The sequence below is a fragment of the Haliaeetus albicilla genome, chromosome 20 (genome assembly GCF_947461875.1).
Source record: "Haliaeetus albicilla chromosome 20, bHalAlb1.1, whole genome shotgun sequence".
Taxonomy (NCBI): Eukaryota; Metazoa; Chordata; class Aves; order Accipitriformes; family Accipitridae; genus Haliaeetus; species Haliaeetus albicilla.
The window spans coordinates 5644433-5672107 of NC_091502.1; the positions used below are offsets into that span (position 1 = coordinate 5644433).

Sequence of the window (27675 nt, forward strand, 5' to 3'; positions counted from 1 at the left end):
GGCAATTAGCTGTGCCATGAAGCAGAGCGCTCTGGCTTGGTTGCTCTGTTAGTGTGGGCAAATTTATTGCCCAGAGAGTGGAAGTCTGCTGCTGGGTCGGCTGCGGTTGGCTGATGAGGGCTTGTAGGCACTGATGCGAGATCTCAATACCTCAAACTAGCAAAAGGGCCCAGTGAGCCCTCAGTAAAACTAGATTATCACTTTCTGGCTTTGACTGCCATAAAATAATGCTGCAACATCTATACAAAATTAACGTGCTAAAGCACAGCATTATCTTGTTTGGGTAGCATGAGGTAAGGTGAGTAAGAGTGGGCTGTTTGTATCCCTTGGCAATGTTAAATTAATGGCTTGATACAAAAACTTGGAGTAATACATAGGTAACAAAGTGATGTAACAAAGCTTATTTTAAAAAGCTTGTTTAACTTGGCTGGTTTACTGAGAACATCAACTGGAACAGGATCTCTGGAACAACTTTGTTGCAATACCTCCACTGTATACCAAGTGGGATCTAGGTTTTGCTTTTGAGAACTTGGGAAAGCTGTGGGTAGGTATGTTGAAAAATTGAATTCTGTGCCAAGCGGTCATTATGTCCAGATTATTATGTGGGTTCATCATGGCTGTTGTTGTTGTTGTTATTATTATTATAGCTTATTATTTTAAATACGCTTGCAATTCTCTCAATTGTTAAAATCCACCTTTAGTTTAGCAACACAGGACATACTTGTTAAACAGCTGATTAATTGAGCTTCTTTTAATGCTTGCAAAATTTTTTAAAGATTTCAGTAAGACAGGTTACCTGTTTGTTGATATCAACTGAATGTTTTGGATGGATATTGGGAATACTGTTGGGTATTTTTGTTTGTTTGTTTTTTTCAGGATGAAAGTAAAAAAGCTGCCTATGATTCTAGCTCTCCATTTGAAGAGATTTAAATACATGGATCAGCTGCATCGATACACAAAACTCTCTTATAGAGTAGTTTTTCCTTTAGAGCTTCGTTTATTTAACACCTCAGGAGATGCCACCAATCCTGACAGGATGTATGACCTTGTTGCTGTGGTAGTTCATTGTGGAAGGTAATTATTTTACATAAGGGATTTTTGTATAAGCATAACTATGTTTAAAAAAGAAAACAAAGCACCTGGTATCACATAATTTAATAGTATTTAAAGACCTCTTAAAAAAAATGTTTCTTAGAAAAGAAAGCATTGTGGGGAGATGCTACCAATGACAGAACATACGGCTTTGTTGTTGTGATAGTTTGTTGTGAAAAGTGGTAACAGTGTATTTCACATCACAAATCATTGTATGAACTTAACTATGTTTAAAAAAAAACATAAAACATGCAATATCATATAACTCTAATAACATTTAAAGATCATTTTTAAAAAAACAGTTTATTGGGAAGGAAAGCATTATAGAACAGATTCCTTTATAAAGCATTGTTGGTTTTTTTTTTTAAGGCTTGAGCAACATTTTCTGAAATATATCCATATATTATGAGTTTTGTTGATTACTTTGTTTCCTTGCTTTCAAAATATGACTGTTAGATTTGTATGATTTTGCTATACTCAACAAATGTTCTTGTGGCTTCAAAATCAGGGCTGCTCTACAAACTGCTTATTGAGTAGAGAAAAGCCCCAAAGTTGAAAATGGTGATTTAACATCTAGAATCAGAGAAAAATTTACATTGTGAGGTCAACTACTTAAAGCTCAAAGCAGGGCTAACTTTGACATTAGGTTACCCTGGGCTCAGTTTCATGACTAGGAATGCTGATTTCACTGCCTTTTTGGGCAATTTGTTCCAATCCATGAATGTTCTCACAGTGATTTTCCCCCTGCCATATCCGGTCAGAATTTCTCTTGCTTCAGTTTGCGACCACTGCCTCTTGTCCTTTCACTGCACATTTCTGAGGAGAGCCCAGCTCCTATTTCTTTATAACTCTTCCTTTTTGGGTAGCGGAAGACAGCAGTTGGATTCCTCATTTAGTCTTCTCCAGGCTGAATAAAGCCAGCTCCCTCAGCCTCTCTTCACCCATCTGGTCCTGTAGCCCTCTGACAAATGTAGTGGCCTGCCACTGGACTTCCTCCAGTTTATCAGTCTCTCACTTAAATCGACATGGTCATGTCTGGAATCCTGTGTCCAGTTCTGGGTCCCAGAATGCAGAATGGCGGGGATTATCGCGTCACTGCTGGCTCTACTCTTACAGTACAGCCCTGCGTACTCTCAGCCCTATCACCAGAATGACACGCTGCTGGCTAACAGCTCATCTTGTTGACCTCCTGGGCCCACCTATACAGCTGATTTGTAGCTGGTGCTGTTGGATGGAGTTAATCTGGCACAAGAATTTTCATCTGTACTTGTTAAACTTTATGAGGTTCTTACCAGCCCATTCTTCCAACTTTTTGATGTTCCTCAAAATGGCAGACCTGCCCGCTACTTGCCAGTTACTGTCCTTTGTTCCACCCATGCCCCCATTCCTCCCAGGGTAGACCTAGGATTACAGTAGAGTTAAGGTGACTAGATCTTAAGTTGGCCAGGACAGTTTTGGAAAATAACCCATTGTGTCATAGTTTTCTGGGACACTCTTGTTCTGAGTTTTAAGCAAAATCCATTCTGTCCGTTTCTGACCATTCTGACCATTTCTGTCTCCCTTATTCAAGCTGCAGTCTTAGGAAGTTGCCCATTCTCAGAGCCATAGCAGGAGGTGAACCCTGTTTTCACTGAGTTACATGATTTGGTACACAGACATGTCCCTCATAGATGGCAGCCTTCCCTCCCTGATGTAGACATAAAAATTGTATGAGTGCTGTTAGCCAGTTAAGGCGGTTCCAGAACTGCTTTAACTAGTTGCCCACTTTCAGTTGTAAGGTTCATCTATTTCAGAAAGTATATTATTTCCTTACTTGAAATCTGATTAGAAATAGGACACTTTTAAAGTTTTGGAGTTTTCTCTGTCGTAGTTGTGGAGAAATTTCTTGTCTGCCATAAACTGAAGAGCTGTGCATTATAACAGTTTTAGTTTAATTCGGAGCCCTTCTCATTGCTGTGAGGACTCTTGAGACTTCTAAACTGTCAGTTTAATTCAGTTTTTGTTTACAGTGGACCAGATAAAGAGATTCCTGACTGAGACTGTAGATGAACAGCAGCTCTATGGCTTTTTCTTTCTGAACATCAGAAATAGTTTGGGATCTGTTTTGTCCCTATGAAACATCAGAATGTTTTCTTGATTTCACTTCTCTGTGTCTCTTTTTTTTTTTTTTTTTTTTTTAAATTTCATTTATATTTTCTATGCCTGTTCTGCTTATTCCTTATTTGAAATTATAATCCTTTTTTTAGCACAATATTAAATGTAGAGATAAGTAAGACCTTATTATGAATATGGTATAAGTGGAGGAGAAAAAAGAAAAGAAACATCCCAACAGAAATTGTAGTGGTAGCCATTTTAATTACCATTAAGTATTGCCTTTCTACAAGAAAAAAAACATTTAATGAAATACATTTGTACATACATGTGTGTTATTTTCTGTGTTCTTTTCTAATTTTATTTTACAGTGGCCCTAACAGAGGACATTATATTGCAATAGTGAAGAGTCATGATTTTTGGTTGCTTTTTGATGATGATATTGTTGAGGTAAGTTTTGTGTAACCCTGGACTTTTTTCTCATACTAACCAGAGTGCAGGCACCCCCCTTGTGTATAAGATTACCTAAGTAAAGTAAAGTAAAAGGACTGCTATGCTAATGAAAAGAGGGTTCAACCCCAGTCTAAATGAACAATAACTATGAGTGCACAGCTGTGCCTTACAATTTGATTGTACAATACTTTGAGCTGCATTTTGGTTTTTATACTTATTAAAAGAAGCTTCTTTGTTTATGATCACTGTCTTTCACCTTTGTTTAATAAGCTATTCCTGTGGCCAGAAGACAGGGGAAATAAAGATACAGATAAATTGGTTTTACTGCAATTCTTTTCTGAGGGCAATTTTTTGGAGCAAGCCATTTGTTCATATTTTCTAGGAGCTTATGATTTGATGGAATGGATCAGTCTGGTAGCCTGTTTTATTGAGTATCCTGGATTGTTTCAGGCAAAGGTGTAACAAATATAAAAATAGGCAAAAACTTAAGGTTTTTGAGATTTCACCCTAAAATTTAAAAGTTAATCCCTGAAATGGGAGCCTTTTGTTTCTGGTGGTGTTCTTGCCAATATTAGCCATGCTTCCAGGAATTATTTAAAAAAAAAAAAAAAAAGATTTCTAACTAATTTCTTGGAACAGCAGTATTCCCTTTACCAGTTTTGACTTTGTCATCTTTCTGTTTCATTAGTTATCTTTTATTCTTTATTGAGAGAAAAAGCAGAAACTGCTGGTGTCCCTATATTGTATCATCTCAGGTTTTTTGCTTGTTCTGTCATCTTCCTTTTTGCCCCTTGTCTATGCTTATGCATGAACAGAAGTATGATTGTGCTGTTCAAGTCCTTTTTGTGACTTTATTTGAATTAATTAAATCTATAAAATGAGTAGTTTACATTTTCCTTATAATACACAAGAACTGCATAATTAAAAAGAAGAAAAAAGAGTGAGAGAGGTATTGGACTTACATTGTTAATAGGCAGGATGAGTCAAGGGTATTGAAGAGTTCTCTCCAAGCCACAGCATGGATGGGTTTTCACACAGGAAATCACAAACATGGAAATATACAGAGCTATTGGGAAAGTAAAAGGATTGCCTCTGTGTCTTATCAAGATATACAGTAAATTGAAATGTCTTGATAGGGTCAAAGTTCACTTTCCTCCAGGGAAAACAGAGAGAGCTGTAGTAGATCTCACATAATTTCACAAACATCAGGAACAATCTCTCCAGTTCCAAAGCAGTAACACCTGGCAGTAATGTATTTGTTTTTCTCTTAGCCCTTCTAAAGAGGAAGGAAAGAATCTTTTTGTTCGTAAGTCTAAAACATTGACATTTAGGCCCATGGTTCATCAAGTTGGAATGGCTCACTCTTTTCTGAGAGAAGTTTTATTCCAAGTGATGGGAATGAGATTAAATAAAATCTGCCTAAGTGAAGGAAAATTTATCTTTCCACCTTTTTGTTGTTTGTAGCCTAATAGCCTTTGATTTAAAATGTGGCAAGAGAGCTTGCTTTCAGTTTCACTTTCTTTTGTAGCCAAAGAGGATGACAATGAAAACCAGACAATACTCTTTTCACCTTCTCAACAGAAGTTTTGTATCTTTCCCCCAAAATCTTGGTTATAGGAGGCTTTCTAAGCTAACAGGATCACAAGCAAACATTCTGTGTGAAAAACATATAAAAAGTTAACCTTCATTCTCTGCCTTCTCCTTATTCTCCTCTGCACTTGATTGACTTAACACTGCTTAGAGTTAGACATGGTAATTTGTACTTACATTCTTCATATTGATATAAAGTCTCAATGGGATATCGTTGTCTTTAAAACTTTCCTGTGTGGAACCTGCACAAGCAATGCTCGTAGGGTTGCACTCGTAGTAGATTTGCTTAGTACTTAAAAATTTTTATATAAAATATATATAGCCACTACCCTCTGTGCAGTTGATGGCAGAGGGGAAACCAAAACATAACAAGTTTAGGAATTATTTGGATTTTATTACTTTATACAATTATGTTAAAGTTATTTTTGTTTGACAGTAGTTTTAGAGTGGAACTTAATGTCATGTATATGTTATGCAAGATATTCTTACTTTAAATTTTTTGGTTTTTACATGCAGAAAATTGATGCACAAGCTATTGAAGAATTCTACGGGTTGACATCAGACATCTCAAAGAACTCTGAGTCTGGTTACATCCTCTTCTATCAGTCTCGGGATTGAGGGGGAACTGTAGTGAAGAGAGATTTTTATGTCTCACATCTTCCCTATCTTGGAATGGAGCAAGCACTGAAAAAAAAAGAAAGCAGGGAGCTCCAGGGGCAGTAGCACAGTTTGCACACAACTAAGCAAAGAGTTTGGGATTCTTAAAACCTTTGTGTAATTTTCATTTTATTTGCTCAGGTATCGTGCTGACTACACATCTCCACTGCATCCCATAAGCAAAAAGAGATACCAGCCACTCTTGCAGGAGCTTTCCGTTAGGTAATACTATCTCTGTGGTCCTAATTCAAAGCCCATTAAGGTCACTGGAGAACCTTTCATGGACTTCAGTGGAATTTGAATCACATTCTAACTGCACTGCCAGATTGGTGCAATAGGAGCATTAGAAATCTGTATTTTTTACAGACTTTGTGTATAAAAGATAAAGGACTCTTTGTGAACTTAGATTCCTGTGCTTAAGTTTAGAAGAATGAGGTTGGGAGGGTTAAGATGTAAGCAAGAAGATATAACTGGGCCCAACACAATTGCCTTCTTGATGGTAGTAGTTTAACTGAAGATATGAACTGGTGTCAGGGAGGCAAGTATGTTTTGCTTCTCTGAAGAAGCTTACGTTATTTATAATGTATGATCGGGAACAATCAGTCAAGATTATGGCTTTTAATCTCCGTATGGGGAAAGATTTGGTTTGTAATAGTTTATTTTTATTTATAAATTATTGTAACTTAGGATCTTGTGTATTGTCCTTTATTCTAACAAGTATTGGAAATTTTATATATCAATTTGAATTAAAACTAATTATGTTTAAATGTTAAAGAAGACCCAGTATAAATTCTAAAACCAATGACTACAATATCTGTAAAAAATTAATAACACAGAAGCGAGATTTCCTTCTGGAGGAACTGGTATCTAAGTGAGGTACTTTAATTAAATTAGAATGTCCTCTTTCCATTAATGGGTGAAAAAAAGTGATCAAATGATTACATAGAAGACTTTAAGAACACATATCGTAAGAAAATGATGGTGCAGTGGTGGTATACTGGTCTTTATAGTTCTTTAATAATTTGTTAATGGTTCATATTCTAGGAAAATTAGAATGATTTGGATCAAAGTACACCATTTAAAGAATATTATTCCCTCTCCTAAAAATGGATCCACTTCTGTTCCCAATGACGTGGGTGACTATCTCAAAACCCACTTGATGTCTCAAGTATAAATTACACCTGAATAATAAGAAGAAATAGGCTTGGAATTTCATGAGACTGAAGATACCACATTCCTGTAAAAGTAATAATACTTAAGTCCTGCAGAGTGAAAATTTCTGAAACTAGGCAGTTTACCTTGCTGTAGGTTTATGAAACAGCATTAAGAATTAAATCTTGACAAAACACCTGATCTGTAAGAAATGTGAACTATTGTAATTTGACATTCTTCCACTAACCAGTACGTTGTCTGACAGTAGCTGAATGTAATTTCTGGAAAGTCATGGGATGTGCATTCCAGATTATGGCAATCAGGTCTTGGATGTCCTTGTCACTCCCTCTTCAGCTAGTGATTTTTACATTGTTGTAATTTTCTAAGGTTATTTTATTGATACTGTTACAACTTTTAAAAAGAATGTCTACTGTCTGCTGCTATAACTGACTATTTACTTACCTGTATCTTTTAGCTCAGGAAATGACTTCACCTATTCACTCAGTTGAACAAATCTTTAACAGGGTCACTAAATAAATTGGGCTGTCATACTGTAACAAATTGCTTTTGTAAAATGCAAAGTTTCTAAAACCTTGGTTTGGCCAGAATTCTTTTATAGAAAATTATGTATCATGATTAAACTACCAGCATTGTTAAGTAAAGCTTAAATATTGTGTGAGATGCAGAAAATATGATTGGATTTTTCTTAAAGGATTCAAATAATTTAAAAACTTTTCAGCTTTCAGTGGGAAAAAGGTTAAGGGTTGAATCAGTTGGATAATTGTGCATGTTAGAAGGATGAAGTCCTTTGCATACTAAAGGTACAGTATTGTAAAAGAACTGTCGCATTACTTTTTGCTAATTGAAAATGTTCGGGGTTTTTTTTTTCTTTTTTTTTTCTTTGTGTGTGTGTGTGTGTAATTAAAAGCTGGGTCTAGTTACTAAATATTTTATACCCTAACAAAATTTAAAACATTTTTGTTGTTTCACTGGTTTTACTCCTGCTATGTATTTTTATAAGATACTGACTTTTATTTTGTATAGGGTTTTTGAGATAGTATTCCAAATTATATATTTCATTTTTCTTTTAGTGCAGCTGAAATAATTGTAAGTTCCTAATTAAACTAATATCAGAAACTGCAACTTAAAAAAAAAATGAAAAGAGGCAGGGAAGTACAAAATATAACTGATCAGTATGTAAAACATTATAGGATTTTTTTCTTGGCTGTAATACAGTGGGGAGTGTGGGAAAGTCGTCAGTTGTTGTAAATGGTGGAAATTATTTGCTGTGTAACTATGTAAATGTCCTTTATTTTGTATATTGGAGCAAAAAACTTCTATTAAATAAAGTATGTTCTTTAAAGGTAAGTACTGTATCTTTTGTAAAGCCCGAATGGTCAGTCAACTGCCTTTTGTGCTTTTCAGTGTTTTCAAACCTAAAAAGTATCTGGAATTTCCTGTATTCAGCTAAGTGCCCTGAGCCGTGGAGGGAGAAGTGTGTTCAAATACACTGCATTATATATCTTTCTAGATGTGTTGTTATGAAAATAGTTTGGTGGCAGCCATGTTTTTGGTGGTCTACTTCTCTAGAATTAGTTTTTAAGTAAGTTGTTGGTTTCTGAGGTAGAGGAGAAGGGAGTGTTTTGAAATACTGTTTTTTCTTGACTAACATTTCCTCAAAAAAATCTGTACCTTGCTATAAAATATGCATCCGAGTTACCTAAGGGATTTCTTGGATCACCATCTTGTGGGAGGGAAAACAGAAGAAAAATAGGAGTGTTTACAGGACTAACAAACGAGAGAGACTGAAGAACGAGAGTCCAGCATCAGAAAGAAAAGATACAGCTGGTTACAATTTCCATGTATGATTTGGTATGAAGTCACTCTTCACTTGGAGCATATGCTACTGTTTGTAATGAATATATGTACTTAAGGTTTTACAAACGGCTTATACCCTGCCATGTTTGTGATTGTGATGACCACATGCATAGCCTTTCATTGCATGGGAATGGTGGGTTTTAGGTCTTCAGGTACTTGTATGAATGGTTAAATTGAATTGTGTTTTCAGAAGTTAGTCATAAATCAGATTGCATATCTTTAGGTGACATTCAGGTGTTAGCACATAGGGATTTGATGCTGCTTCAGATCTTCTGCCATACCCTTCGATGTCTGCGTAGGACTGGCAGGTATAACACAAGATCCACAGAAGATCTACGTCCTTCTGGAGCAGCAGCTTGAAGCCAGACAGGACATCCTGGCTTGTTCCCCGTGTCTCTGTCTCGGTGTTTCCACAAGCATTATTGCATATGCACTGTTTGGATCACATACAGATGAAAGTCTGTATTGCTTAGTTACTTTTTTTGTAGTGATGTTTGTAAAGTTTAAAACCTGAATTATCTGAGGCCTCTAGTTACTTTCATAATTCCCGTATTAAAATTAAAGGAACCTTATCTTGTGCTATTTGGTCCAGTCTCTCAGCTGTAGGTTTAAGATGATCATGTATAGTCTTATTATTAAGCTCATCATTGTAACTAACACAAATTTTGCTAATCGAAATCTTCAGTCTTCGTTTACCAGAACTTACTTAGTTTTGTTTCTTCTTGCCTTTTTCTACAGAGATTTCCAATTGCCGTTACCAGAAAGATCTTAACTGTGTACAGTTAATGTCGGAAACAGATCCTCATAACTTTCCTCATAACTTTTTTCAGAACTGTTCATTTAAAATTAGTAGTTGTCCCTTAGCATACTATACCTCCACAACATGGATTACAAAAAAAAAACAGGGATGAATTCTCTTACACATAAAGCTTTGTCTGCTTACACACATGAAGAGGTGATGTCTTTTTTTCTGTTTAACTGCTGACTTTGTTCAATGACAGAATTGAGCTTGGGCAGAAAGACTGAGAATGGGGACTTTTAGAAAGCGTTGAAAATGCATCAACAACTAAGGGGCCAAAAAGGTTGGGTGGTGGTTTGTTTGTTTGGGGTTGGTTTGTTGGTTTGGGTTGGGTTTTTTTTTCCCCTTATTTAAGTTGCCTGAGAGCAGTTATTTGAAACTGTATTCATAGATTAAACCAGCAGTACATGTATCTCTTCAGTTACCTTTATCTGTAAGAGGAGAAAACTTCGTTTCAGTACACGTTAATAATCTGTGACCTGCAGTGTTATATTGCAGATGCTTTTGTGACTTTTTTTCTAAAAGTTTAAATAATCCAGATATGGTTTCTTTGCTTTCAGAGAGTGGCTTTACAGTGTAAGCTGTCTGCTTCCCCCCCCCACATTTGTCTGGATTGATCTTAAGTTTGTGTGTCTTAGAAACTCAGTCTTTGTTTTCCCTCATGATAATGCAATATGCACATTTTGTTTTCTGTCTTGTAAGGCTTCAGAGTCCTCTGACCTCTCACAGCATAACGTGAGATATAGAATACATTAGTCTCTTAACATGCAAGCCTCCAAGTACTCAATTATTACTGAAATTAATATTCTACATAATCTGTATTCAAGGGTTGTTCATCACTTTGCAGCAGCTTTGCTACTGATTGATTGTCGTGAATGAACTATGCAAGTCAACTACTGTGCAAAGAAACACAGGTCTCATCTTTTAAATACAGAGATCTCTGGAATCTATTGTTTCCAGTTTTAATGATAGAGTGTAGTGAGCCAGAAGTAAACTTTCTTTGCTCTGTATTCAAAAATGTCTGCAAAATTGTCTGCCTCTTACTTTTTTTTTTTTGTGTGTGTGTGAGTGAGTTAATTTTTAGGCTAAACCTAAGAATCTGCTATTATAGTTGATGAATCCCTTTGGGGGAACTTGTGCAAGAATGGGTATATAAGGAGGATTGTTTGCAGACATCACCAGTTTTACTATGACCTGAGTAATATCTTCCAGTTTTCTTCCCCAAAGTACAAATAAATTATATTTTCTCTTTCCCTCTAATGGCTTGTGATTGCTGCCTGCATAAGAGATTGTAAGGGCTCAGAAAAGGGCAAGGTACTTTCTACATAGCTCTTTGTACAGAACTCTTTGGCAGCATTAGGGAGCTTTAATTACAGAAGAATCATCAGTCGTGTCCTTGATCTGCATTCTGCAGGTTATGTAATCCAGGAGAGAAAACACATAGCAGGATCTGTTAGAGAATAGAGAGAAGTAGCTTTACAGTTATTTACTAACATACTAGATATAAAAGCAGCATTTCCTAAAAGATAAAATGTTACATTTAATAAAGATTTCTGGTGTTTGGAGAATTTAGGGGGTGCTCAAAACATCCTGCTGTTCTAGGCTTTTGTTGCTTATTAAAGAGTCATGCCTCTGTGTTTGTGTATGATTTGCTATTTAAGCCTATATTTGAATTTTCCATCTGTACACAAATTTGTTAGGTTGATATGATTGTATTAGTGAGTGCTCCTCCAGAAACAATTTATGCATATGTCAATCAAATGGAATATAATCTTTTAACAGTCTCATTTACAAAGCATCTTCAGCTGTTCACTAGGATTCGTTTTTGTATTTTCTGTTACTGATTGTAAGTTAGAAGAAATTTAAGATCTCCAAGTGTTTTATTAGCATGCTATATCATTAAGTGATTCAATATCCATGGATGCCTAAAATTTTACTGCTGTCCGGTATCAGCTGTTCAGAATTTGAATGTCATCACATTGTAACACAAGTTGCTAGGGATCAACTGCTCTGAGCTGTGATCATTACATTATTTCAACTCTGTTTCGCTAAATGTTGCTTTATGGTAACGGCTGCTTTAATCAGCTCTGATGAGATGTGCTAACGACATTCAGCTCGAGTTGCATATTTTCATGCGTGCACATTTATTTGTGTTTCTAGAAGCTGATTATCCTAATGTTATGTCACGTCAGTCTTCTCCCTGCATCTTTCATGTCAAGGAAGACTGCTATACGCAGCTACAGGCAATGCTTGCTAAATTACTGAGTTGTATTTCAGAGATGAGATCAACGTTTAAGATTTTTGCACTGAAAATATCTAGAGCTTTTTGTCTTCTAATTGTCATGCCTCTCTGGTGAAAGTACTTTTCAATATCAAAAACACCTTTTTAGAGTCACGGCACTGAACAAATACAATGTTGGTATACCCCTTTCTTCCTCTTTTTAAGGAGACTCTGAAAGGCATTCAGTGTTTCTTCCTAAGATTGTTACAGAACCAGAAGCATATTTGAAAAAGGAAACATTTGTTTTATACAAGATACCCTTTGAATTATTTTTTAGTTTGCTTAGAGTCCAGTGTGGAGGCATGGCGATATTACAGAGAGCGCTATCAGAATGAGTAGCAGGTTATGTCAAGACCCATTAAGAGCTAGATACCAAAGAGGTGTCACTGTTTGCTCATCCCAGTGGATTCTAGCAGGACCCAGATTTTGCAGAGCAGCTACCACAAACCTTCAGTGAATATCTAGAGAAAATTGCATTCAGCAGGACTATACTTGGAGCCTTGCGTATGCTTAGTGAGATTGGCCACTCTCCTTTTCATTCCATTTTTTCAGATAAAAGGGAGACCATTTTGAAGATACAGGTTTGATATGTATAGGCTGTAGGGTTTTTTGCAACAAAATTGTTAGCTTTTTCTGAATTGCAGAGTGTTAGGGGGAGGGTCTACAGGTTGAGATCAAGAAGTGTGTTCCACACATATATGACAATACCAGTTGGCCTCTTTTTTTCTATACATATTGCATATAGAAAAAATCATAATTCAGCAGAGGAGAAATGAGACAAAAGTGACCATAGTTCCTAAGCTGTCTTTTGTCTTTCTTCATTAGTGGGATTGTGTGTGAGATAATATATATTTGGGGGGGAAAAGGTTAAATAAGAACTTGGGCATTTAAAAAAAATACAGTGCATGATAATTTTGTGCTTCAGTGAGTAATAGTAATTGTTAAAGCAGTGAAACACTGGTTTTGGCCACTTTTAGTAACTTTTAAAAATAATAGCATACTGAAAGCTTATTGTAAGGACTAGAGTGAGATGGAAAAAAGCCCCAGAGCCTTGAAATCTTCTAAAAACAAGGACCATCCTATCAGATTGGAAGAAAAAAAAAAAAAAAAGCTGTTTGTACAGACTGCCCCTATCACCCTGCATTATACAGATTACCAGCCTGCACTATGAGCCTGTGTGTCCAAAAAATGGTGTCTCCTGGTGTGTATGCTGTATGTCAGATATATCTACATACATCAGAAGATGCAGCTGTTCATTCAACAGAAGACTTCTATAAAGAACATACCTGTGATAATAGTTACAGCACATAAATATTTGTCTTTAACTGCACAAATATCAACTTCAGGTTTGGAAATTGAGAAAGAATAATGTGAAAACACAGCTGCCATGTGTCCCCCCAAAAAAAAGAAATCTTGGGTTTATGGGGACGCTGAGTGTCATTCTCCAGAGTCCTGAATAATCCAGTCCCACTTGGTGTTTGGCTTCAAAAAAACATGTGTGTTTCAAAGAGCTGCCACAAATCTTCCCTAGAGGACCCTGGCTTGCCACTTACTCCGCTGCAGTCTAGCATTGCAGCCACCTCCATGAAGTGCACATCAAAATTCTATCTTCTAAAAGATTCCTTGCAAAATGAGAGGTAAGCCTGGGTAGAAGGCTACATAAGCTTGGTTGCCTGCTCTTCCACTTGTGTGCAATAGGTACGGCAGCTTCTAGGAGTTACGCGTATCCTTGGTGGGTTTTATGTTCTAGTCATCCTTGTTCTAACTTGCTCTGTTTGGTGGTTTCTAACTGAGGGGCATTTAGCATCTGCTCGTGAAGATTATCTCATTAAACCATTATCTGATTCCAATTTCCATTGCTGGCAGGGCATGGATAGAAAGCACTTCCCGATGTTTCGTGGCTGTTTATGAAAGTACTAAGAGCAGCACTGCGTTTTCTGTTTAGTTCCCTCCAGGGCTGGGTAAGATCGTAGGGGTCAGCATGCGGGGAGATTACAAAAATCCAATTAAACATTGAATTTAATAGGAGTTACATGTTTTAAATACCTTTGTCAATAAGGACCACGGATAGTATAGTGCAAAAGCTGCAGTAATTCCTATGGAAGCAAGGAGTGCTGGAAGTTTATGGTCTTGAATATCTGAGAGGACAAAACTTTCAAGTTCTCTGTAAGAGCATATGGACTCTCAAAAAGGAACGTCTCTCCAAGCATTGTCTTGGAGATGCTGATTCAATGCAGATGACTTACCTTTTCTGGCGAAATGAAAAGTGATGAAGCATTTTTTCCATTCTGTAAGCAAGGTCTACATGAATTTTGAGACTGGAGATGTTTTTCATTGAATATTAGTTTGATGTTTTGTGATTAATAACTTACTGCAATACTTCTTATAGGTGATTAAGTTTGGTGAATTAAAGTTCTAAGTCTCCCTGTATCAATGCTGGTTTCCCATTTTTGCTGTTATTTTTTAAATTACAGTAAGGAAGATGTGGAGATTAGAAGTCAGCTGTCACATTAACATTCCATTTATTTGGCAGATTAGTCTGTTATGGTTGTCTAGATAATTATATGTAAATCACTGACTCTTGCTAATGGCCAACTTGAGGGTTTTTTTCCACAAATCTGTCAGTTCTTGAATGTTTCTCCTAAAGCATGAGGAGGAATTAAAAAACATTTTGACATATTCGTGCATATGTAAACTGAATGTAGACATGCAAATGCTTAAACTGCAGTATCTAAATGTGAATGTTTTCAAACTGCTACTTCTATACTGGAAAACAGGCTATGTATTTAAAAACAAAAACTTCTGAAATGCAAGTTCCTGAAGCTAATTGTCTCAATATGATTTAAAATTCTACTTTTCTTCTGAATATATTTTCAGTGTTAACCATAAAAGTCCCCTGAAATGAAAAGAAGCTACATAATCTCAATGTCTTTGGAAAGGTCATTATAATGTAGATGCCTAATACAGAGTTGGAAGCCTAACTTTTTACATGGAGTTGACAATATTGGCCTCACTTACTAATAGAAGTTTCAGTAGCTTCACCTAAGGTAAAGAAGCCATCTCATGGACGGTGATGAAAATCTACAGTTCCATATAATTGAAAAGAAATTTTTGCATTATTACATCCTAATTTTCTTAAAATCACTGGAGCTAATAATGGCAATGGTCAAAGCGTTAGGAATGTTCTAAGTGTGGCATGACAGCATAGCATATTCAAAGCTATGTGAGCATAGATTTGGGTTTATGGATGATTAATGCTATTCATACAAAAATACTAACATCAACAGCAAGAGCTTTCATATACTATGTGTGGGAGAGAAGTTCTATCTTCTTTAAATAGTCTTTTGAAAACAGTCTTTGCTCATAACTTTACTGTGCTCAGTTAATTTCACAAATGTCTCACCAGAATTTAATCTAGTCTCCTTCAGATACCATTTGGGCCTTGCAGAAAACACTCACAATAAATCTGGATGCCTTTATAAATTCAAATGAATGAGTTTCAAACTAAAACTGAGTTGAAGAATGCAGCCAAACATCGTTATGATTAGTTCATTCACAGTTCACTAATAGCTCTCTTATTACATACAGAATTTTAAATCTTCAAAACTGAATTAATAATACTTGGAGAACTGCTTATTCTGTTTTCTTATACTGTGGACCTTAGGGGTTTTGGTTTCAATAAGCATACATGCTATTTGAGAAGAAAAGCCCCCTTCTATCGCATGTAATGAACTGAATTACAGTTATATAAATATATACATGTAATTCTGTGAAACCGTGTATGTCTTTCATAAAGTACTGAAATAAACGTTGATGATGATGTTGATTAATAAAGTGCAATTCTAAGCTACAGAATGGCCGGCTGACTGGAGGGTTTGGTTTTTTTGTTTTGTAAATCATGCTTTGGTTGCCGGATGTAAATATTGGCCTTTCCCTAATGCCTGTCTTGTGCTCTTTTCAAAGAGCCCTGAGAATAAATTCTAAATCTGGTGTTCCAGTTGCTGGATTAGAACTGGGAAGCAAAGAGGAATACTGGCCACTGTACATAATATATGTACCTAGTTTCATACAAACTGTGATTAGCGTTGCTCCGTATTACTCAAGAACAAGGCAAACTGAAACACTGGTTATGGAACGGATTTATCCAAATTCACAATTTCATGAAAAGGCAACTGGAGGTTCGCCCTGGGACTAACCTTCAGTGTCTCCCAAGCAGTGCCAACTAGAGAGAGCCAGCGGTCCCGCTGGGACGCCTTGTTACCTGGGTCCAGGTACTGCTCTGGCTGTCTTGTGGGAGGACAAACATCACACTCTGCCGCAGAATTCAACCACTCTCGTTAGACCAGTCCGCCCAAGGCAGCGCCACATACGATATGTGCTAAGTACTTGATTGTCATCAGGAATTTCACTGATGACTAATGGTGTATTAGGGAATTTTTGGTTTAGAGTGCTCTTGTGAGGAAAAGTAATTGCATTCATGCCAGTGATACAGCCTTTTAAAAGCAGGGCTGCAAGAGCAGCTTTGTGAGAAAAGGGAATCTAGTTCTGTTGAAACTTGTTTCTCTTTCCACGTTAAAAATGAAATCCAGCAATTTGCTTGGGCAAACAATAGGATTGCAGGAGCTTTGAAGGAGTTCCAGCTTGTTGAGCATGCAGCGGGCCACCTACAAAGCAGCACTCGTCACAATAAACACAACACCCTGGCGCTCTCAGCCCTGCGCTAGCTTCCAGTAAGATACTGGCTCAGATCCATTGTGCTACTCCTGGTCTTCAGGGTGCCAATGGAATGCGCCTCAACTTTCTCAAATCCCATCTTTCTCCCTCTGATTAGAGTTGACAGACTGGAGATCGCCAAACCATCAAGGACCAGGGTAATATCTGCAAGTGGGGTACGGCGCTTTCTGAAGAAGGTCAGCTCCTATTGCATTTGTGCACTTGTGTCTTGAGAGCGACAACTGGGCAGAAATTTTCCAGCAAAGATAATTTTGTTAGAAATCGATGATCTGTGAAAACTGAAATGTTTTGTAGGAATGTAATTCACCAATTTGTGGTGAAACAGCTGCAGAGCAAAGAGAGCAATCAGTTTGCTTGCTTGCCAGCTCATTGGGCAGGTTTATGGGGAGCCCAGATTTTAGGACTTGTGCATAACTTTGCTATGTGAACTCTTCTGTGGCGGGAGAGCCCACCAGGGTTAGTCATGAGGGTTTAAGACAACATAAATCTCTGGAGGCTGCTGTGAATCTTTAAGTTCTCCACAAGCTAAGCGTTTGGGTGTTACTGTGTGTGCAGTGGGAAGCTGGATTAAGATTCTCCTCCTCCCATTTCTGCCCTTTGCATGCTTGATGTTACAAACTTGATAATATTCACTGGGATTTTTTTGTACCTTTCCAGATTTTCATGAAGGGCAACAGGGAGAAGCAGAGGTGTTTTCCTGTGCTGATAATTTATCAGTATCTAGAAGGACTGGAAACTTTGGATCTGTCTAAAAAAAACTGGCATTTGAGCTAACAGAACAAGAGATAGGATGGTTATCTTCTGAACAGTTTGGTATGAAAAGAAATGAGTCATATGAGATAGCAAGTGGGCTTCACAGAGAATTTTTGAAGAAAATAGGTGACCTTGGAGCGAGCTTCTGACTCCCTAGGCTGGAGAAAGAAGACTGTTTCCCACTTAACGCTCCGTTGTCTCACACCTGCCCATGGCAAGTTTTTTGAATTGCTTTCCCATGCCATCTTCTTGTTTGCTTTTAGCTCTGGGGAATTGAACAGTGGGTTAGTGAAAGAGCAGGAACTCTTCCCTTCCCAAAGCTGTGTTCAGACAGTGTCTGTGGTCAGACCAGGTTGCTCAGGGCTTTCTCCACTTGGGTCTTGAAAATGCCCAAGGCAGAGACTCTACAGCCTCTCTGGGCAACCTGTGCCACTGCTTGACTGTCCTTGCTGTGGAAGTTTCTCCTTGCAAGTCTGAACTCTCTCTTCAATTTATGACAATTATCTCCCATCCTCCCACCATGTACCACAGAGAATAGCCTGGCTTCCCTTTTCCATGTTTTAAAACCAAAGAACTATTATTACTTAACGTGACCTGTTGTGTATCACAGAGCTATAAATTTCATGCAGCTGCTCCTGTGGGACATCTCTAAGTGGTACATGACTCTTCATTTAAGGTGCCTCTTGCTGGCATTTCTGACTACTTAGTGGAACTCAGTACCCTTCTCTCCTGCTGCCTTCACACTTCTCATGTTACCTCGTATACGGTCAGTCTGAACCAGCAATTTCCTCCTCTCCCATCTGACTAGTCTCTCCTTCCCCATGTTTGCCTTCACCTTGCTGTCCCTGACTCTGGTCCCAACTTCTCCATGCCTGTGAGTCTCATTTTGCATACGACCTGCTCCCCACATCCAAACTCTACCTGCATCTCAGGGCAGATGTCTGCGCCCGCCTGATTCTGCTCGCAGTTCCTCTCTCTGCCTTCCTCAGCCTCAAATCCCAGCCCAACTCATCCCACCAGCTCCAGCCCTGCTCTCCTCTTGCTCTCTCCCTCCTCCTCTGGGGTCAATCTGAGACTTGTTCCCTCTACATTCAGACTAGAAGTCCTTGGCCTCTCCCTGCCCAGGCTCGGCAGCAGGATGCTTCTGCTGCAGATTCAAGTCTAACTCCCAACCCCAGCATTTGGCGACTGGTGAGTTTCACCTTTGAGATCTGCAGATTCACAGACTCAAGTCAGTCCGTGTAAGACGGGGTTACCCTTCGCCGGGGCCTGAGCAACGCTGCCTGCCAGAGGGGACACTACCACTTACTCTGTTTTCAGCCTGGAAACCCTCTCTCCTGTGCGGTGTTTTTGTTGTACTATACAGAAGCTACATGCTTTAGTTCCAAGACTTCCTACCTGTCAGTGGTCTGCTCCTCATCTCTATCTGCACACTGGCTTGGACAACCATGTCAGCTTAATTTTCCTAACAAGGTCATAATACCTTTCCCTTCATCTCCATTTACGCATAGTATGAGTGCTCTGCTTAAAATTTAGTAATTTGTAAACTAAAAGCATTGGCAAGATGACTTCACTTCATTATCTCCTTCCGAAGCAAAATTACCCTTGAAACTCACCTGTAAAATCAGCTGATGTACTGTGTCTGCTGCTAATAATATAATAATTTTTCTCATTTTCTAATTTTAAATTTGCACCAATCGTATCCATTTATATCTCCCAGTGTGTTACTGGGTTATCCTGAAATTGTAGGGGTGACCAGGTTATTGCCACCTCTTTATCCAGCATGAGTTGAGTGGGGCTGGGACCCTATGTGCTGTGGAAGGTCAATCATAGCAATCATTATCTATGGAGGATATTAGACACACAAACAGGACGCATTCATTACTGTTGAGGTCAGATTTACACTTGTATTCCCCGTGACAGTGATGGAAAATAATTTTTTTTATGTTGTGATGAAATTAGTCCGCTCTTATTTTTAATTCCTTTATTTTTTTTCCTCCTTTGGTGGTGGCGGTGATTTCCACCTGCTATGGGATTCCCCATTCCCAGCTCCATGTAATGCATTGCCATTTTAATGTTCTATCCTGCATAGCAGGCACATTGGGGTTTCCTGCTGCTGTAATTAAGCCATGGTGGTAGAAGTTGGGGGCAGTGGGGGGGAGTCCTGGGGAGGCAGCCGTGGGGTGCAGGGCTCCGGCTGCCCTGCTGTGACCCCCCGCTTCAGGGCAGGGCGGCTTGCCCAAACAGCATCACCTGTAAAACCCAGCAGATGCTGGGAAAGGCAAGGAGGAAAAGCTGCAATAAAACAGTGTGTTACAACAGCTTTTCTGTATACAGCTGTCTTACTGCTGCTGGGTTTAACAGCAGGCCTGTCTCATCTCTTCTGCAATAACAAACCGAGCTTGCTAGAGGACTGCTTTCTGCCTGACGAAGAGCACCAGACCAGCGCTGAGAATTTCTGGGTTTCTGTCGACAAGTAATGAGTGGATGCAGGATGGACCCCTGAAAAGTTGTGCTTTTGGGCTTTTGATGGGGAGTGAGCTGTTACTATCCATCTAAACATCGACACACTGGTTTTTGATGAAGAGAGATGGAGTTTTCCCAGTCGCTTGCTGAGCAGAGGTTGCTCACGGGATGCTGCTGCTCCTGCAGCCTGCTGCTATGCCTTGGGGGGCACGTCTCTCCAGCAACCCCCACCTCCCTTTTCCTTGTCAAAATATCAGCTCCTGTCCCCCCCAGGGGAGGTGAACAGCTTGGCAACAACACAGAAATCCTCAGAAACAAACTCTCGAGGAAGGGTTTTATAAACATCGTGCTAATTCTTTACAAAACGGCGTGAGGCTGTAATCAGGAGTAATGAGATGAGGTGCAGTTCCAGCATGCTGCTAATTAGGTACTAAAAACCTGAGCACAGTTGTCAGCACCTCTCTCTCCAGTGATAATTCAAAATGTGGTATTCCTCCCCTGACAAATCCCCCTTGATGAATAAATAAAGTGACATTCAGTTACGATCACCTAAAGTTATGGCAAACACCATCCACTTTAAGCTGTTACCCATCTAAGAACAGTCTCTGGCAAAGTCAGGAGGACTCCTTCCAATTACGCTGAAACATGAAAATATATTGCTATCTTTTTTATAAACAGTTACTGAAAATTGCACTTGTTATTTCCCCACAGCCGATGGCGGTAGCGCCGCTTCCTCGCTTGGCTGGGCTCCAGCCCCAGGCTGTGCTGCGTGCCTGCCATGGCTTGTTTGGGAAATCAGCTCCTGAGCTGTAATTTATCCCGCCAGCTGGTGCCTGTGCAGCATTACTGTAGGGATGTGCTAATTACCTGGTATTAATTCAAGCAGAGACAAGCACACCGCACTTTCTAATTTGGAGGTAGGATGAAGATGTCGGACATTGGTTCTACCTCTAACAGCCTTTTGGTTTGCTTTGGCGGTTGTTGTGCTGGGCAAAACGGATATTACCAGCTTGCGGGAGATTTTGATACTTGTATTTCCTCTCTATCCCAGCTGAGAACAAATACACAAATGTCGGAAACTTCCTCCGAGTCAGAAAGCCTCAACACACCAATTTTTAGATTTTAAAACTTCCTGTGAAGTGGATGTCATTTGGGGATTCATAGTTATACTTCATAGTGGTTTTGACAAGCTGTGATGCAAAGGGTGCAGACAGTCCATATTTATTGCTGAAATCTTGGGGGAAGGGAAAGCAGCTGCTTCTGTTTCAAAAATCTTCTCTTTTCTAGATCACACTCTCATCTTTTGTGTTTCCAAAGGGAAAGTGCATGCACTGAACACTGGGCTGTGCAGAGAGAGATGCTGGGTGGCACTGAAGCTGTCCGGCAAGTGAGGTCTGTCTCCGAGGTGCCGGGGATGCTCGGGAGGCTCCTGGTCCTTGGCCGCTGCTGTGCCGGACCCTCCCCACCAGCCAGGGGCTCCCCAGGGGCCTGGGGTGACAGCCTGCCCCAGCTAACCGAGTCTCCAAACCTGGGGGAGACCTCACCACGAACGACAGGGAAAGGTTTCATCCCTGATCCCCAATGGATGGAAAATCCACGGAAACCCTGATGGTTGGTATTACTGTTCTTGGTAACAGGTTGGATTAATCGGGAGGTCTAAGGGGGTTGTGGCTGTTCAGCATCCCTGCCCGCGGCTCCCTGGTGTGCTGCTGGGGGCTCAGGACCCCCTTCCCTTGTCCCTGCTGCTGCCAGCCATGTCCTGGGGGAAAAGTACATTTCCCAGAGCTTTGAAGGCTGGGAAACCAGAGATGAAGGTGTTTACCTTTTCCCCTGACATTTACTATAGAAACAAGAACAAAATCCTGACCAGGAGGTGCTGAATCTGGGAGTCTGACGAGCCGAGCAGATGGGTTGCTTTTGCTTCGGAGAGGAGCGGGGTTTGGGCTGTGACACCCAGTGATGTGCTGGGGGTGCCAGCTGCCGCGCCGGTGGGGTCCACGGGATCCTCTCCTCTCCCTCTGCGCCCAGCGATGCCTCCTCACTGCAGGGCGGCTTTCCTCACCTGAGAGACCGTACCTTGGAAAAACTGTCCTGGAATTTTATGCCTCACCTGCAGCCTTCCCTCCATGCTGTTTCTCCAGCAACTTTTGAACCAAGCCTGGGCAAGGCACAGGAGTCTCAAAGGTCAAGTTTCTCCACACTTCATGCGTGCTGATGGATGGGTAAAGGAGAAGACCCAAATTAATTTTTCTACTAGGTGTTTATTTTAAAGTTTTCAAAATTTTCATTTTTCGTGAGGTATTGGGGAGTGAAAACCAGCTCTGAGAGCTGAAGATGGAAAAACCAGCTCCCTGCCAAGTGTCAGTGACTCTGCCCCAAATCCCAGGGCTGTCTCCTTAACATCACTGCTGTCCCAAGTTCTTCAAATAGTTCAGGTTCTTATTACAGCACTTCCCCTGTACAGAAGGGTCTATGCATTTTTTTAGGCTGAATCTCATTTTATTTCCATCATAGTCTGTATTTTCCATTCTTCTTCCAATAGCTCTACCAAAACACACGTCAGCATTCATTTTTGCTGATTATTTATAGTCTTTCATTACATTTACACTGGGTCTTTTCCGAGAAGCTTCCATTAGGGGCTCTCCAACCTCAGCACAGGGAGGGTGGTCAGAGGTGGGGCAGGGTTAAAAGTAATGGCAGGATGTTTTGATTCCAGGTATGATATGAAAATATTATCCCTGGTACCAGTGCTAGGGCCTTAGTTCTGGTCAATCTGCCTTGCAGTGCTCGGCTGGTGTGTAGGTCTTAGAAACATCCCAAAATAGCGCATACTCTTGGTATAAGCAAATATGCCAGGAGTCTGCAGCTGAATTGACCTCCAAGCCCTCTGCTGTGGCCAATGTCGTTGAAATTAAGGTCAGCATCCAAGTGCGATACCTCGGCTGAGACCAGCCCGCCTGCCTTAAGGCAGCCTTCTTTAGGTGCTCCTCTAACCCCTTAAATCACACTTTCTGCTTTGAGGTTAGACATATGTATTAAAGTAAGTCCTGCAAATATTTCAGCTGTGATCAAAGGCAGAAAGAACTTGAGTAGGCAGTCACTTATTTTTAGAGCTGATGATAAACCCATAGAAAGGGTTTTGCAGTTGCGTCCATGAATATCTTTCCACTTAATATGAATTATTCACCCACTCTGACAGAGTTTGCTTGTCTGGAGTAGGCAGTGACTTGGACTTCCAGTTGTAAATCCTCTCTCGCCATGTCTGAGGATCCCTCCCAGGGTGGTTTACACCAGCCAGCTTGGTGACGGGCTTCTGTCAGCCCCTCAAGTGTGTCTGACTAAGGCAAGGGGAAGACAAGGGGTCTGTCAGCTCGCTGCCGTCAGCGGGGAGGAGGGGGGCTCGGCGCAGCAGTGACTGGGGACCGGGGCTCTTCATCTCTCCCCAGGCAGGTGAGGATTGCGTGCTGCTGTTAGCAAAATGGACTGTCGCCCTCGTCTTTAACTCTGAAAAATATAACCCGTTCTTCTGGCAAATACTTCTAGAAAATCAATGACTGCAGGGAAGTACCAAAGAGAGGAGGAGAAGTTCTCCAGGCAGCAATATAATGGTGTCTCTAGTAGACAGGCAAGCTAGCATCGTGATGGCTCAGGTCCGTGTGGTTAACCAATCTCCTAGTTAATTGATTGATGTTTTACAAATTGCTAGAATATAAAGATAGATGACTGTTATTCAAGGTAGAAATACTAGAAAGCAAGCAAGAAAAGGCCCCTGGGCTGCGATGAGCAGTGGGTGTATGGTTAGCTGTGATGAGCGGTGGGTATATGGGTAGCATGGGCAGTGTTGAACACATAGCAGCTGCCAGCCGTGTTTTCTCGTGGTAGTTAGGGCCTCTGTGAGAATCAGGTTGTAATGAAAATGCTAAAAACTGCTTGCAAGCAGTCCTAACAGTGATACTGAAACTCAAGCAGAGATATTCTTGATCTGGAATGAAATGAAGAGTCCCTGGGGGTAGGCATGAAGAGGGCCTCCACGCCAAAGTGCTTCTACCCCATGCCCCAGAGCGTTGCCAAGGATTTTTGCAGGGAGCAGTGTTAAAGACAACCATTGCCTCCCTTCCAGATTTGTTTCTACCCAGCTGTATGTATAAACTATATAAAGAGACCAGGAACAGGAGCCCTGTCCCTCTGGCTGAGAGGACACTGCCGGATGGATATGAGGCTTCCCCTTTCTTGGTTTCCACCTGTGGGCTGGGTTATTTGCTGTACTGTGCCCTGGTTCAGCAGGAGGAGTGCTCAGGCCATGTACTCATCTGGCCTCTCGTCCCCTGGCCGGTGCCTCAGTGAGAGCACCAAGCCCTGCATGGACACAGGCATCGCCTTACAGGTTGGATACTGGAGCCTTGAAAAGAGGTGGCAGATTTGGGTGACTTGCTCTCTGAAGCATTTTCTCCCGGCTTACTCAATGCAGCTCCCTGTCAGAGGGCAGGAATCTGGGTTCGAGTGTCTTTTCCCCTGCTCTGTCTATGCCACCACGCAGAGTATTTTATTCCAGTGGGGGAAGAGAGGTAAGAAGGGACAGATGCTGGAAGTCAGCATTGCAAGCGCCTCAGTCATTTACCAGACCTTTCTGTGAATTATTCCCACTTCACATGAAACGTCCTTATTTCAGGTATATTACGTGAGAGATGTAATTAAAGGATGCGAGGCACCCAGACGTGGTGGTGCGGCGATGAATACCTGCAGGGGAGAGCAGGAGGTGCTGCCTGCAGCTGTGGGAGCCCCGAGGAGCTCGACACCGGGCAGCCGGGGCTGGCCACGGGTGAGCACCTATTAAGCATCTCCCTACGGCTCTGCAGAGCACCAGCTGCCCACAGGTCAGTAGCCAAGCTCTCACCTGGATGAGGACGTTCATGTCCCCTGGCAGACAGGGCAGAGGTAACGTGTCCTTCCAGACGGTCAGCCAGAATTTCTCCAAAGACACAGCCAGACCCAGCTTGGGTTAGCTAAAGCAGCACATTTGTTTTAAGGCACAGATAAGTAAAAGATTCAGCAAGACCTACAGGAAGGTTTTCAAAACAGTTTTTTTTCAAATCCAAGTCTGTAGGAGGCAAAGATATTACATTGCAATGCTCACATTGGGCTGTTTGGTTTAGTAGGTCAGAGTGAGCACAAATGTAACTTCATTCCTCCCTCTTCTGCCTGCTGTCCTCAGATATAGGCCAACTTCCCCTTAGATGCAGTCAAATGGTAAAGGATCTGATTTCCAAAGGTCCAACCTACCTGTACCGCCTGCTGCCTTTGGCAAAGGCCAGGAGCTCCCAGTGTGCATGAAGAAGAATCAGAGCCCCAGTACATCACACACACACAGCCTATTCTCTGTCGGTCTGCAAGAGCCCGAAATCAGTTGTCAGGTGAGATCCCTACAGAGCAAATGGTTCATCCGACTCAGTGGCTGGTTCAGGGTTGTCCTTTGTTCTCCTACTCTTCTTGCTGTGCCACGCTAAAGCATGTGAAGGGTGGAGGAGTGCTTACCTGTATACAGCTGCTTGAAAGGGGAGCGTGAAGGGGAGGAGATGCTAGCTTTGCTGGCATGGGTGCCATGAGAGCTGATGGCTACAGGCAATCATGGGCCTCAGTAGTTATTTTTGGTGGGGATCACAGAATAACTTGGAGAAAAAACATGCAAACACTAGGGCCTGTCAGCTCAGTCCAGGTTCCCTGAGTCACCCCACTTGTGCCTCCTCCAAGAAAGGCTCTTGCTGCTGGGAGGTTGGAGAGGCCCTGGGGGCCCTTCTTCTTGGGAAAAACAGCAACTGGAAAGAGGAAAGAGGAGGAGCACCTTAAAATGAGACAACACGAGTGGAATATCCTGCTACATCTCAACCGGAGGAGCAGCACAGCAGTGGGAAGACAGAAAGTCTTCACGCTACCTCTCCACAGCCCACTTCACCATCCCCCATCTCTCCGAGGGAATGACTTTGGTGGGAGAACTGGGCATTCGCTTCTTAAAATCCAGAGATAAGTATGGAGGTTTTTATGAAACCCTCTGGCATTACTGTCTCCATGTGGGGAGTACAGGACAGCACGGCAAGCGTGGGCCGATAACTCTTGCTACACAAATTTGCTTGAGGGCCAGCAGTGGAGACTTTGCAGGGTGCTGGAGGGGTGCGAAAACATTTATGCCCTGACCTTCTAGGAGGGTGGGGACACTGGCAAGCCAGAGCTTTTGCCAGCTCGAAGCCTCTTGCTCCAAGGCTCTTGCTAAGCAGTACCTGTTCCTCTCCACCTGAAGAGCAGCGCGCTCCTGTCTGCCTCCCTACCCTCCCACCAGCTCACATGGGATCCTGACATGCCTGCTGGGATGGCATTAGTGCAGCTATAAATACAGTAGCAATATTATTTATTTCAATTAACTTGTTTTCTGATTAAAGCGATCAAGCCAGCAGTCACACACTTCACAGAAAGGGCCTTCAACATATTTTTTCCATCACTAATGCTGTTGGCTAAGTCACAGGAACCTGGGGTCCAAGCGCTGAAGTGCCCCAGGCTTACCTCTTCCTGGTCCTGTGTCCACCACAGATGCTTTCTGGCACCCAGCTGAGTCAGTATGTCAGTGCCATCAGCACTGGGACAGCTGTGAGGAAAAACACTCTTCAGCAATATCAATATTTTCTTGTGCAACCTGTAATGGCCAGGACAGCACCCGCTCAGCTCCTGGGCTCAAAATGCAAGTGAAAGTTCATAGGATCATAGAATGGGCTGGGTTGGAAGGGACCTTTGAAGATCATCTAGTCCATGACAGGCCATGGGCAGGAACACCTTCCACTAGACCAGGTTGCTCAAAGCCCCATCCAGCCTGACCTTGAACACTGCCAGGGATGGGGCACCCACAGCTTCTCTGGGCAACCTGTTGCAGTGCCTCACCACCCTCACAGTGCAGAATTTCTTCCTTATGTCCAGTCTATACTGAAATCTCTTTCAGTTTAAACCCATTAGCCCTTGTCCTGTCACTACAGGCCCTGGTAAGAAGCTGTGTCCCCCTCATCATCTGCTGTATGTAGATATGGGACCATGGTCCCTCCTGTGCACAGACCAAAGCTGGTCCCTGCCTGCGATTTGGGTGGGGAAGGACGAGGAGGTGGTGGCCAGGAGTGGTGGGAGCTCCTACCAGCACTCCCCTGTGGGTGCTCATCTTGAGGCTGGTCTGCAGGAAAGCTGCTGGGGTGTCAGGAATATGCCTTGTGCCTACAGTTGTGGTGAGAACCTGCATCTTGTTGCTTTTCTCCTCAACAAATTGTATGTAGGTGGAACCAATTATATGTAATGTACTTCAGCTTCCTAAATGCAAAGCATAGGAGGCTAAAATGTGCCCCAGATTGACGTCAGCAGTATTTCAAGTGTGTAGCTGAAGGCAGCATCCCTTTGATATCTGTCTATTAGTATCTGTTTTGCTGATGTCATGGGTAGTTTTTTCTTCCATTTGTCTGTTTAGAGTTTTTTAAAACTATATTTTAAGTAATGATTTTCACCAGCAGAATGAAAGAGAATTAGCAAAGACTGGGGCGGGCAGGGTAGGGGGGTGGGGCATGTAGCAGTTTCAAGAATATGATGCTGTAGAAGATACTCCTTTGAGCTTCCTGGGTTCAGAAATAAGCCCAGAGTCACATTCTTTGGAGGTGTGAAGTACATCACTCACAAACCCGTGGACTTTAAACTGTGCCTGCGTCTC

The 27675-nt window shown here is 41.3% G+C and overlaps 1 protein-coding gene across 1 annotated transcript in view; it reads left to right on the top strand.

Annotated features, from left to right (window-relative positions):
- The window catches only part of USP12 (ubiquitin specific peptidase 12), a 45325-nt gene extending 29473 nt beyond the window's left edge, over positions 1-15852 (top strand). Inside the window, exons 7-9 of the mRNA XM_069808105.1 lie at positions 877-1074; positions 3555-3633; positions 5743-15852. Of these exons, the coding sequence (XP_069664206.1) occupies positions 877-1074; positions 3555-3633; positions 5743-5844 (379 nt within the window). The 3' untranslated portion in view covers positions 5845-15852. The remainder of the gene's footprint in view (positions 1-876; positions 1075-3554; positions 3634-5742) is intronic.
- Positions 15853-27675: the final 11823 nt, after the last annotated feature.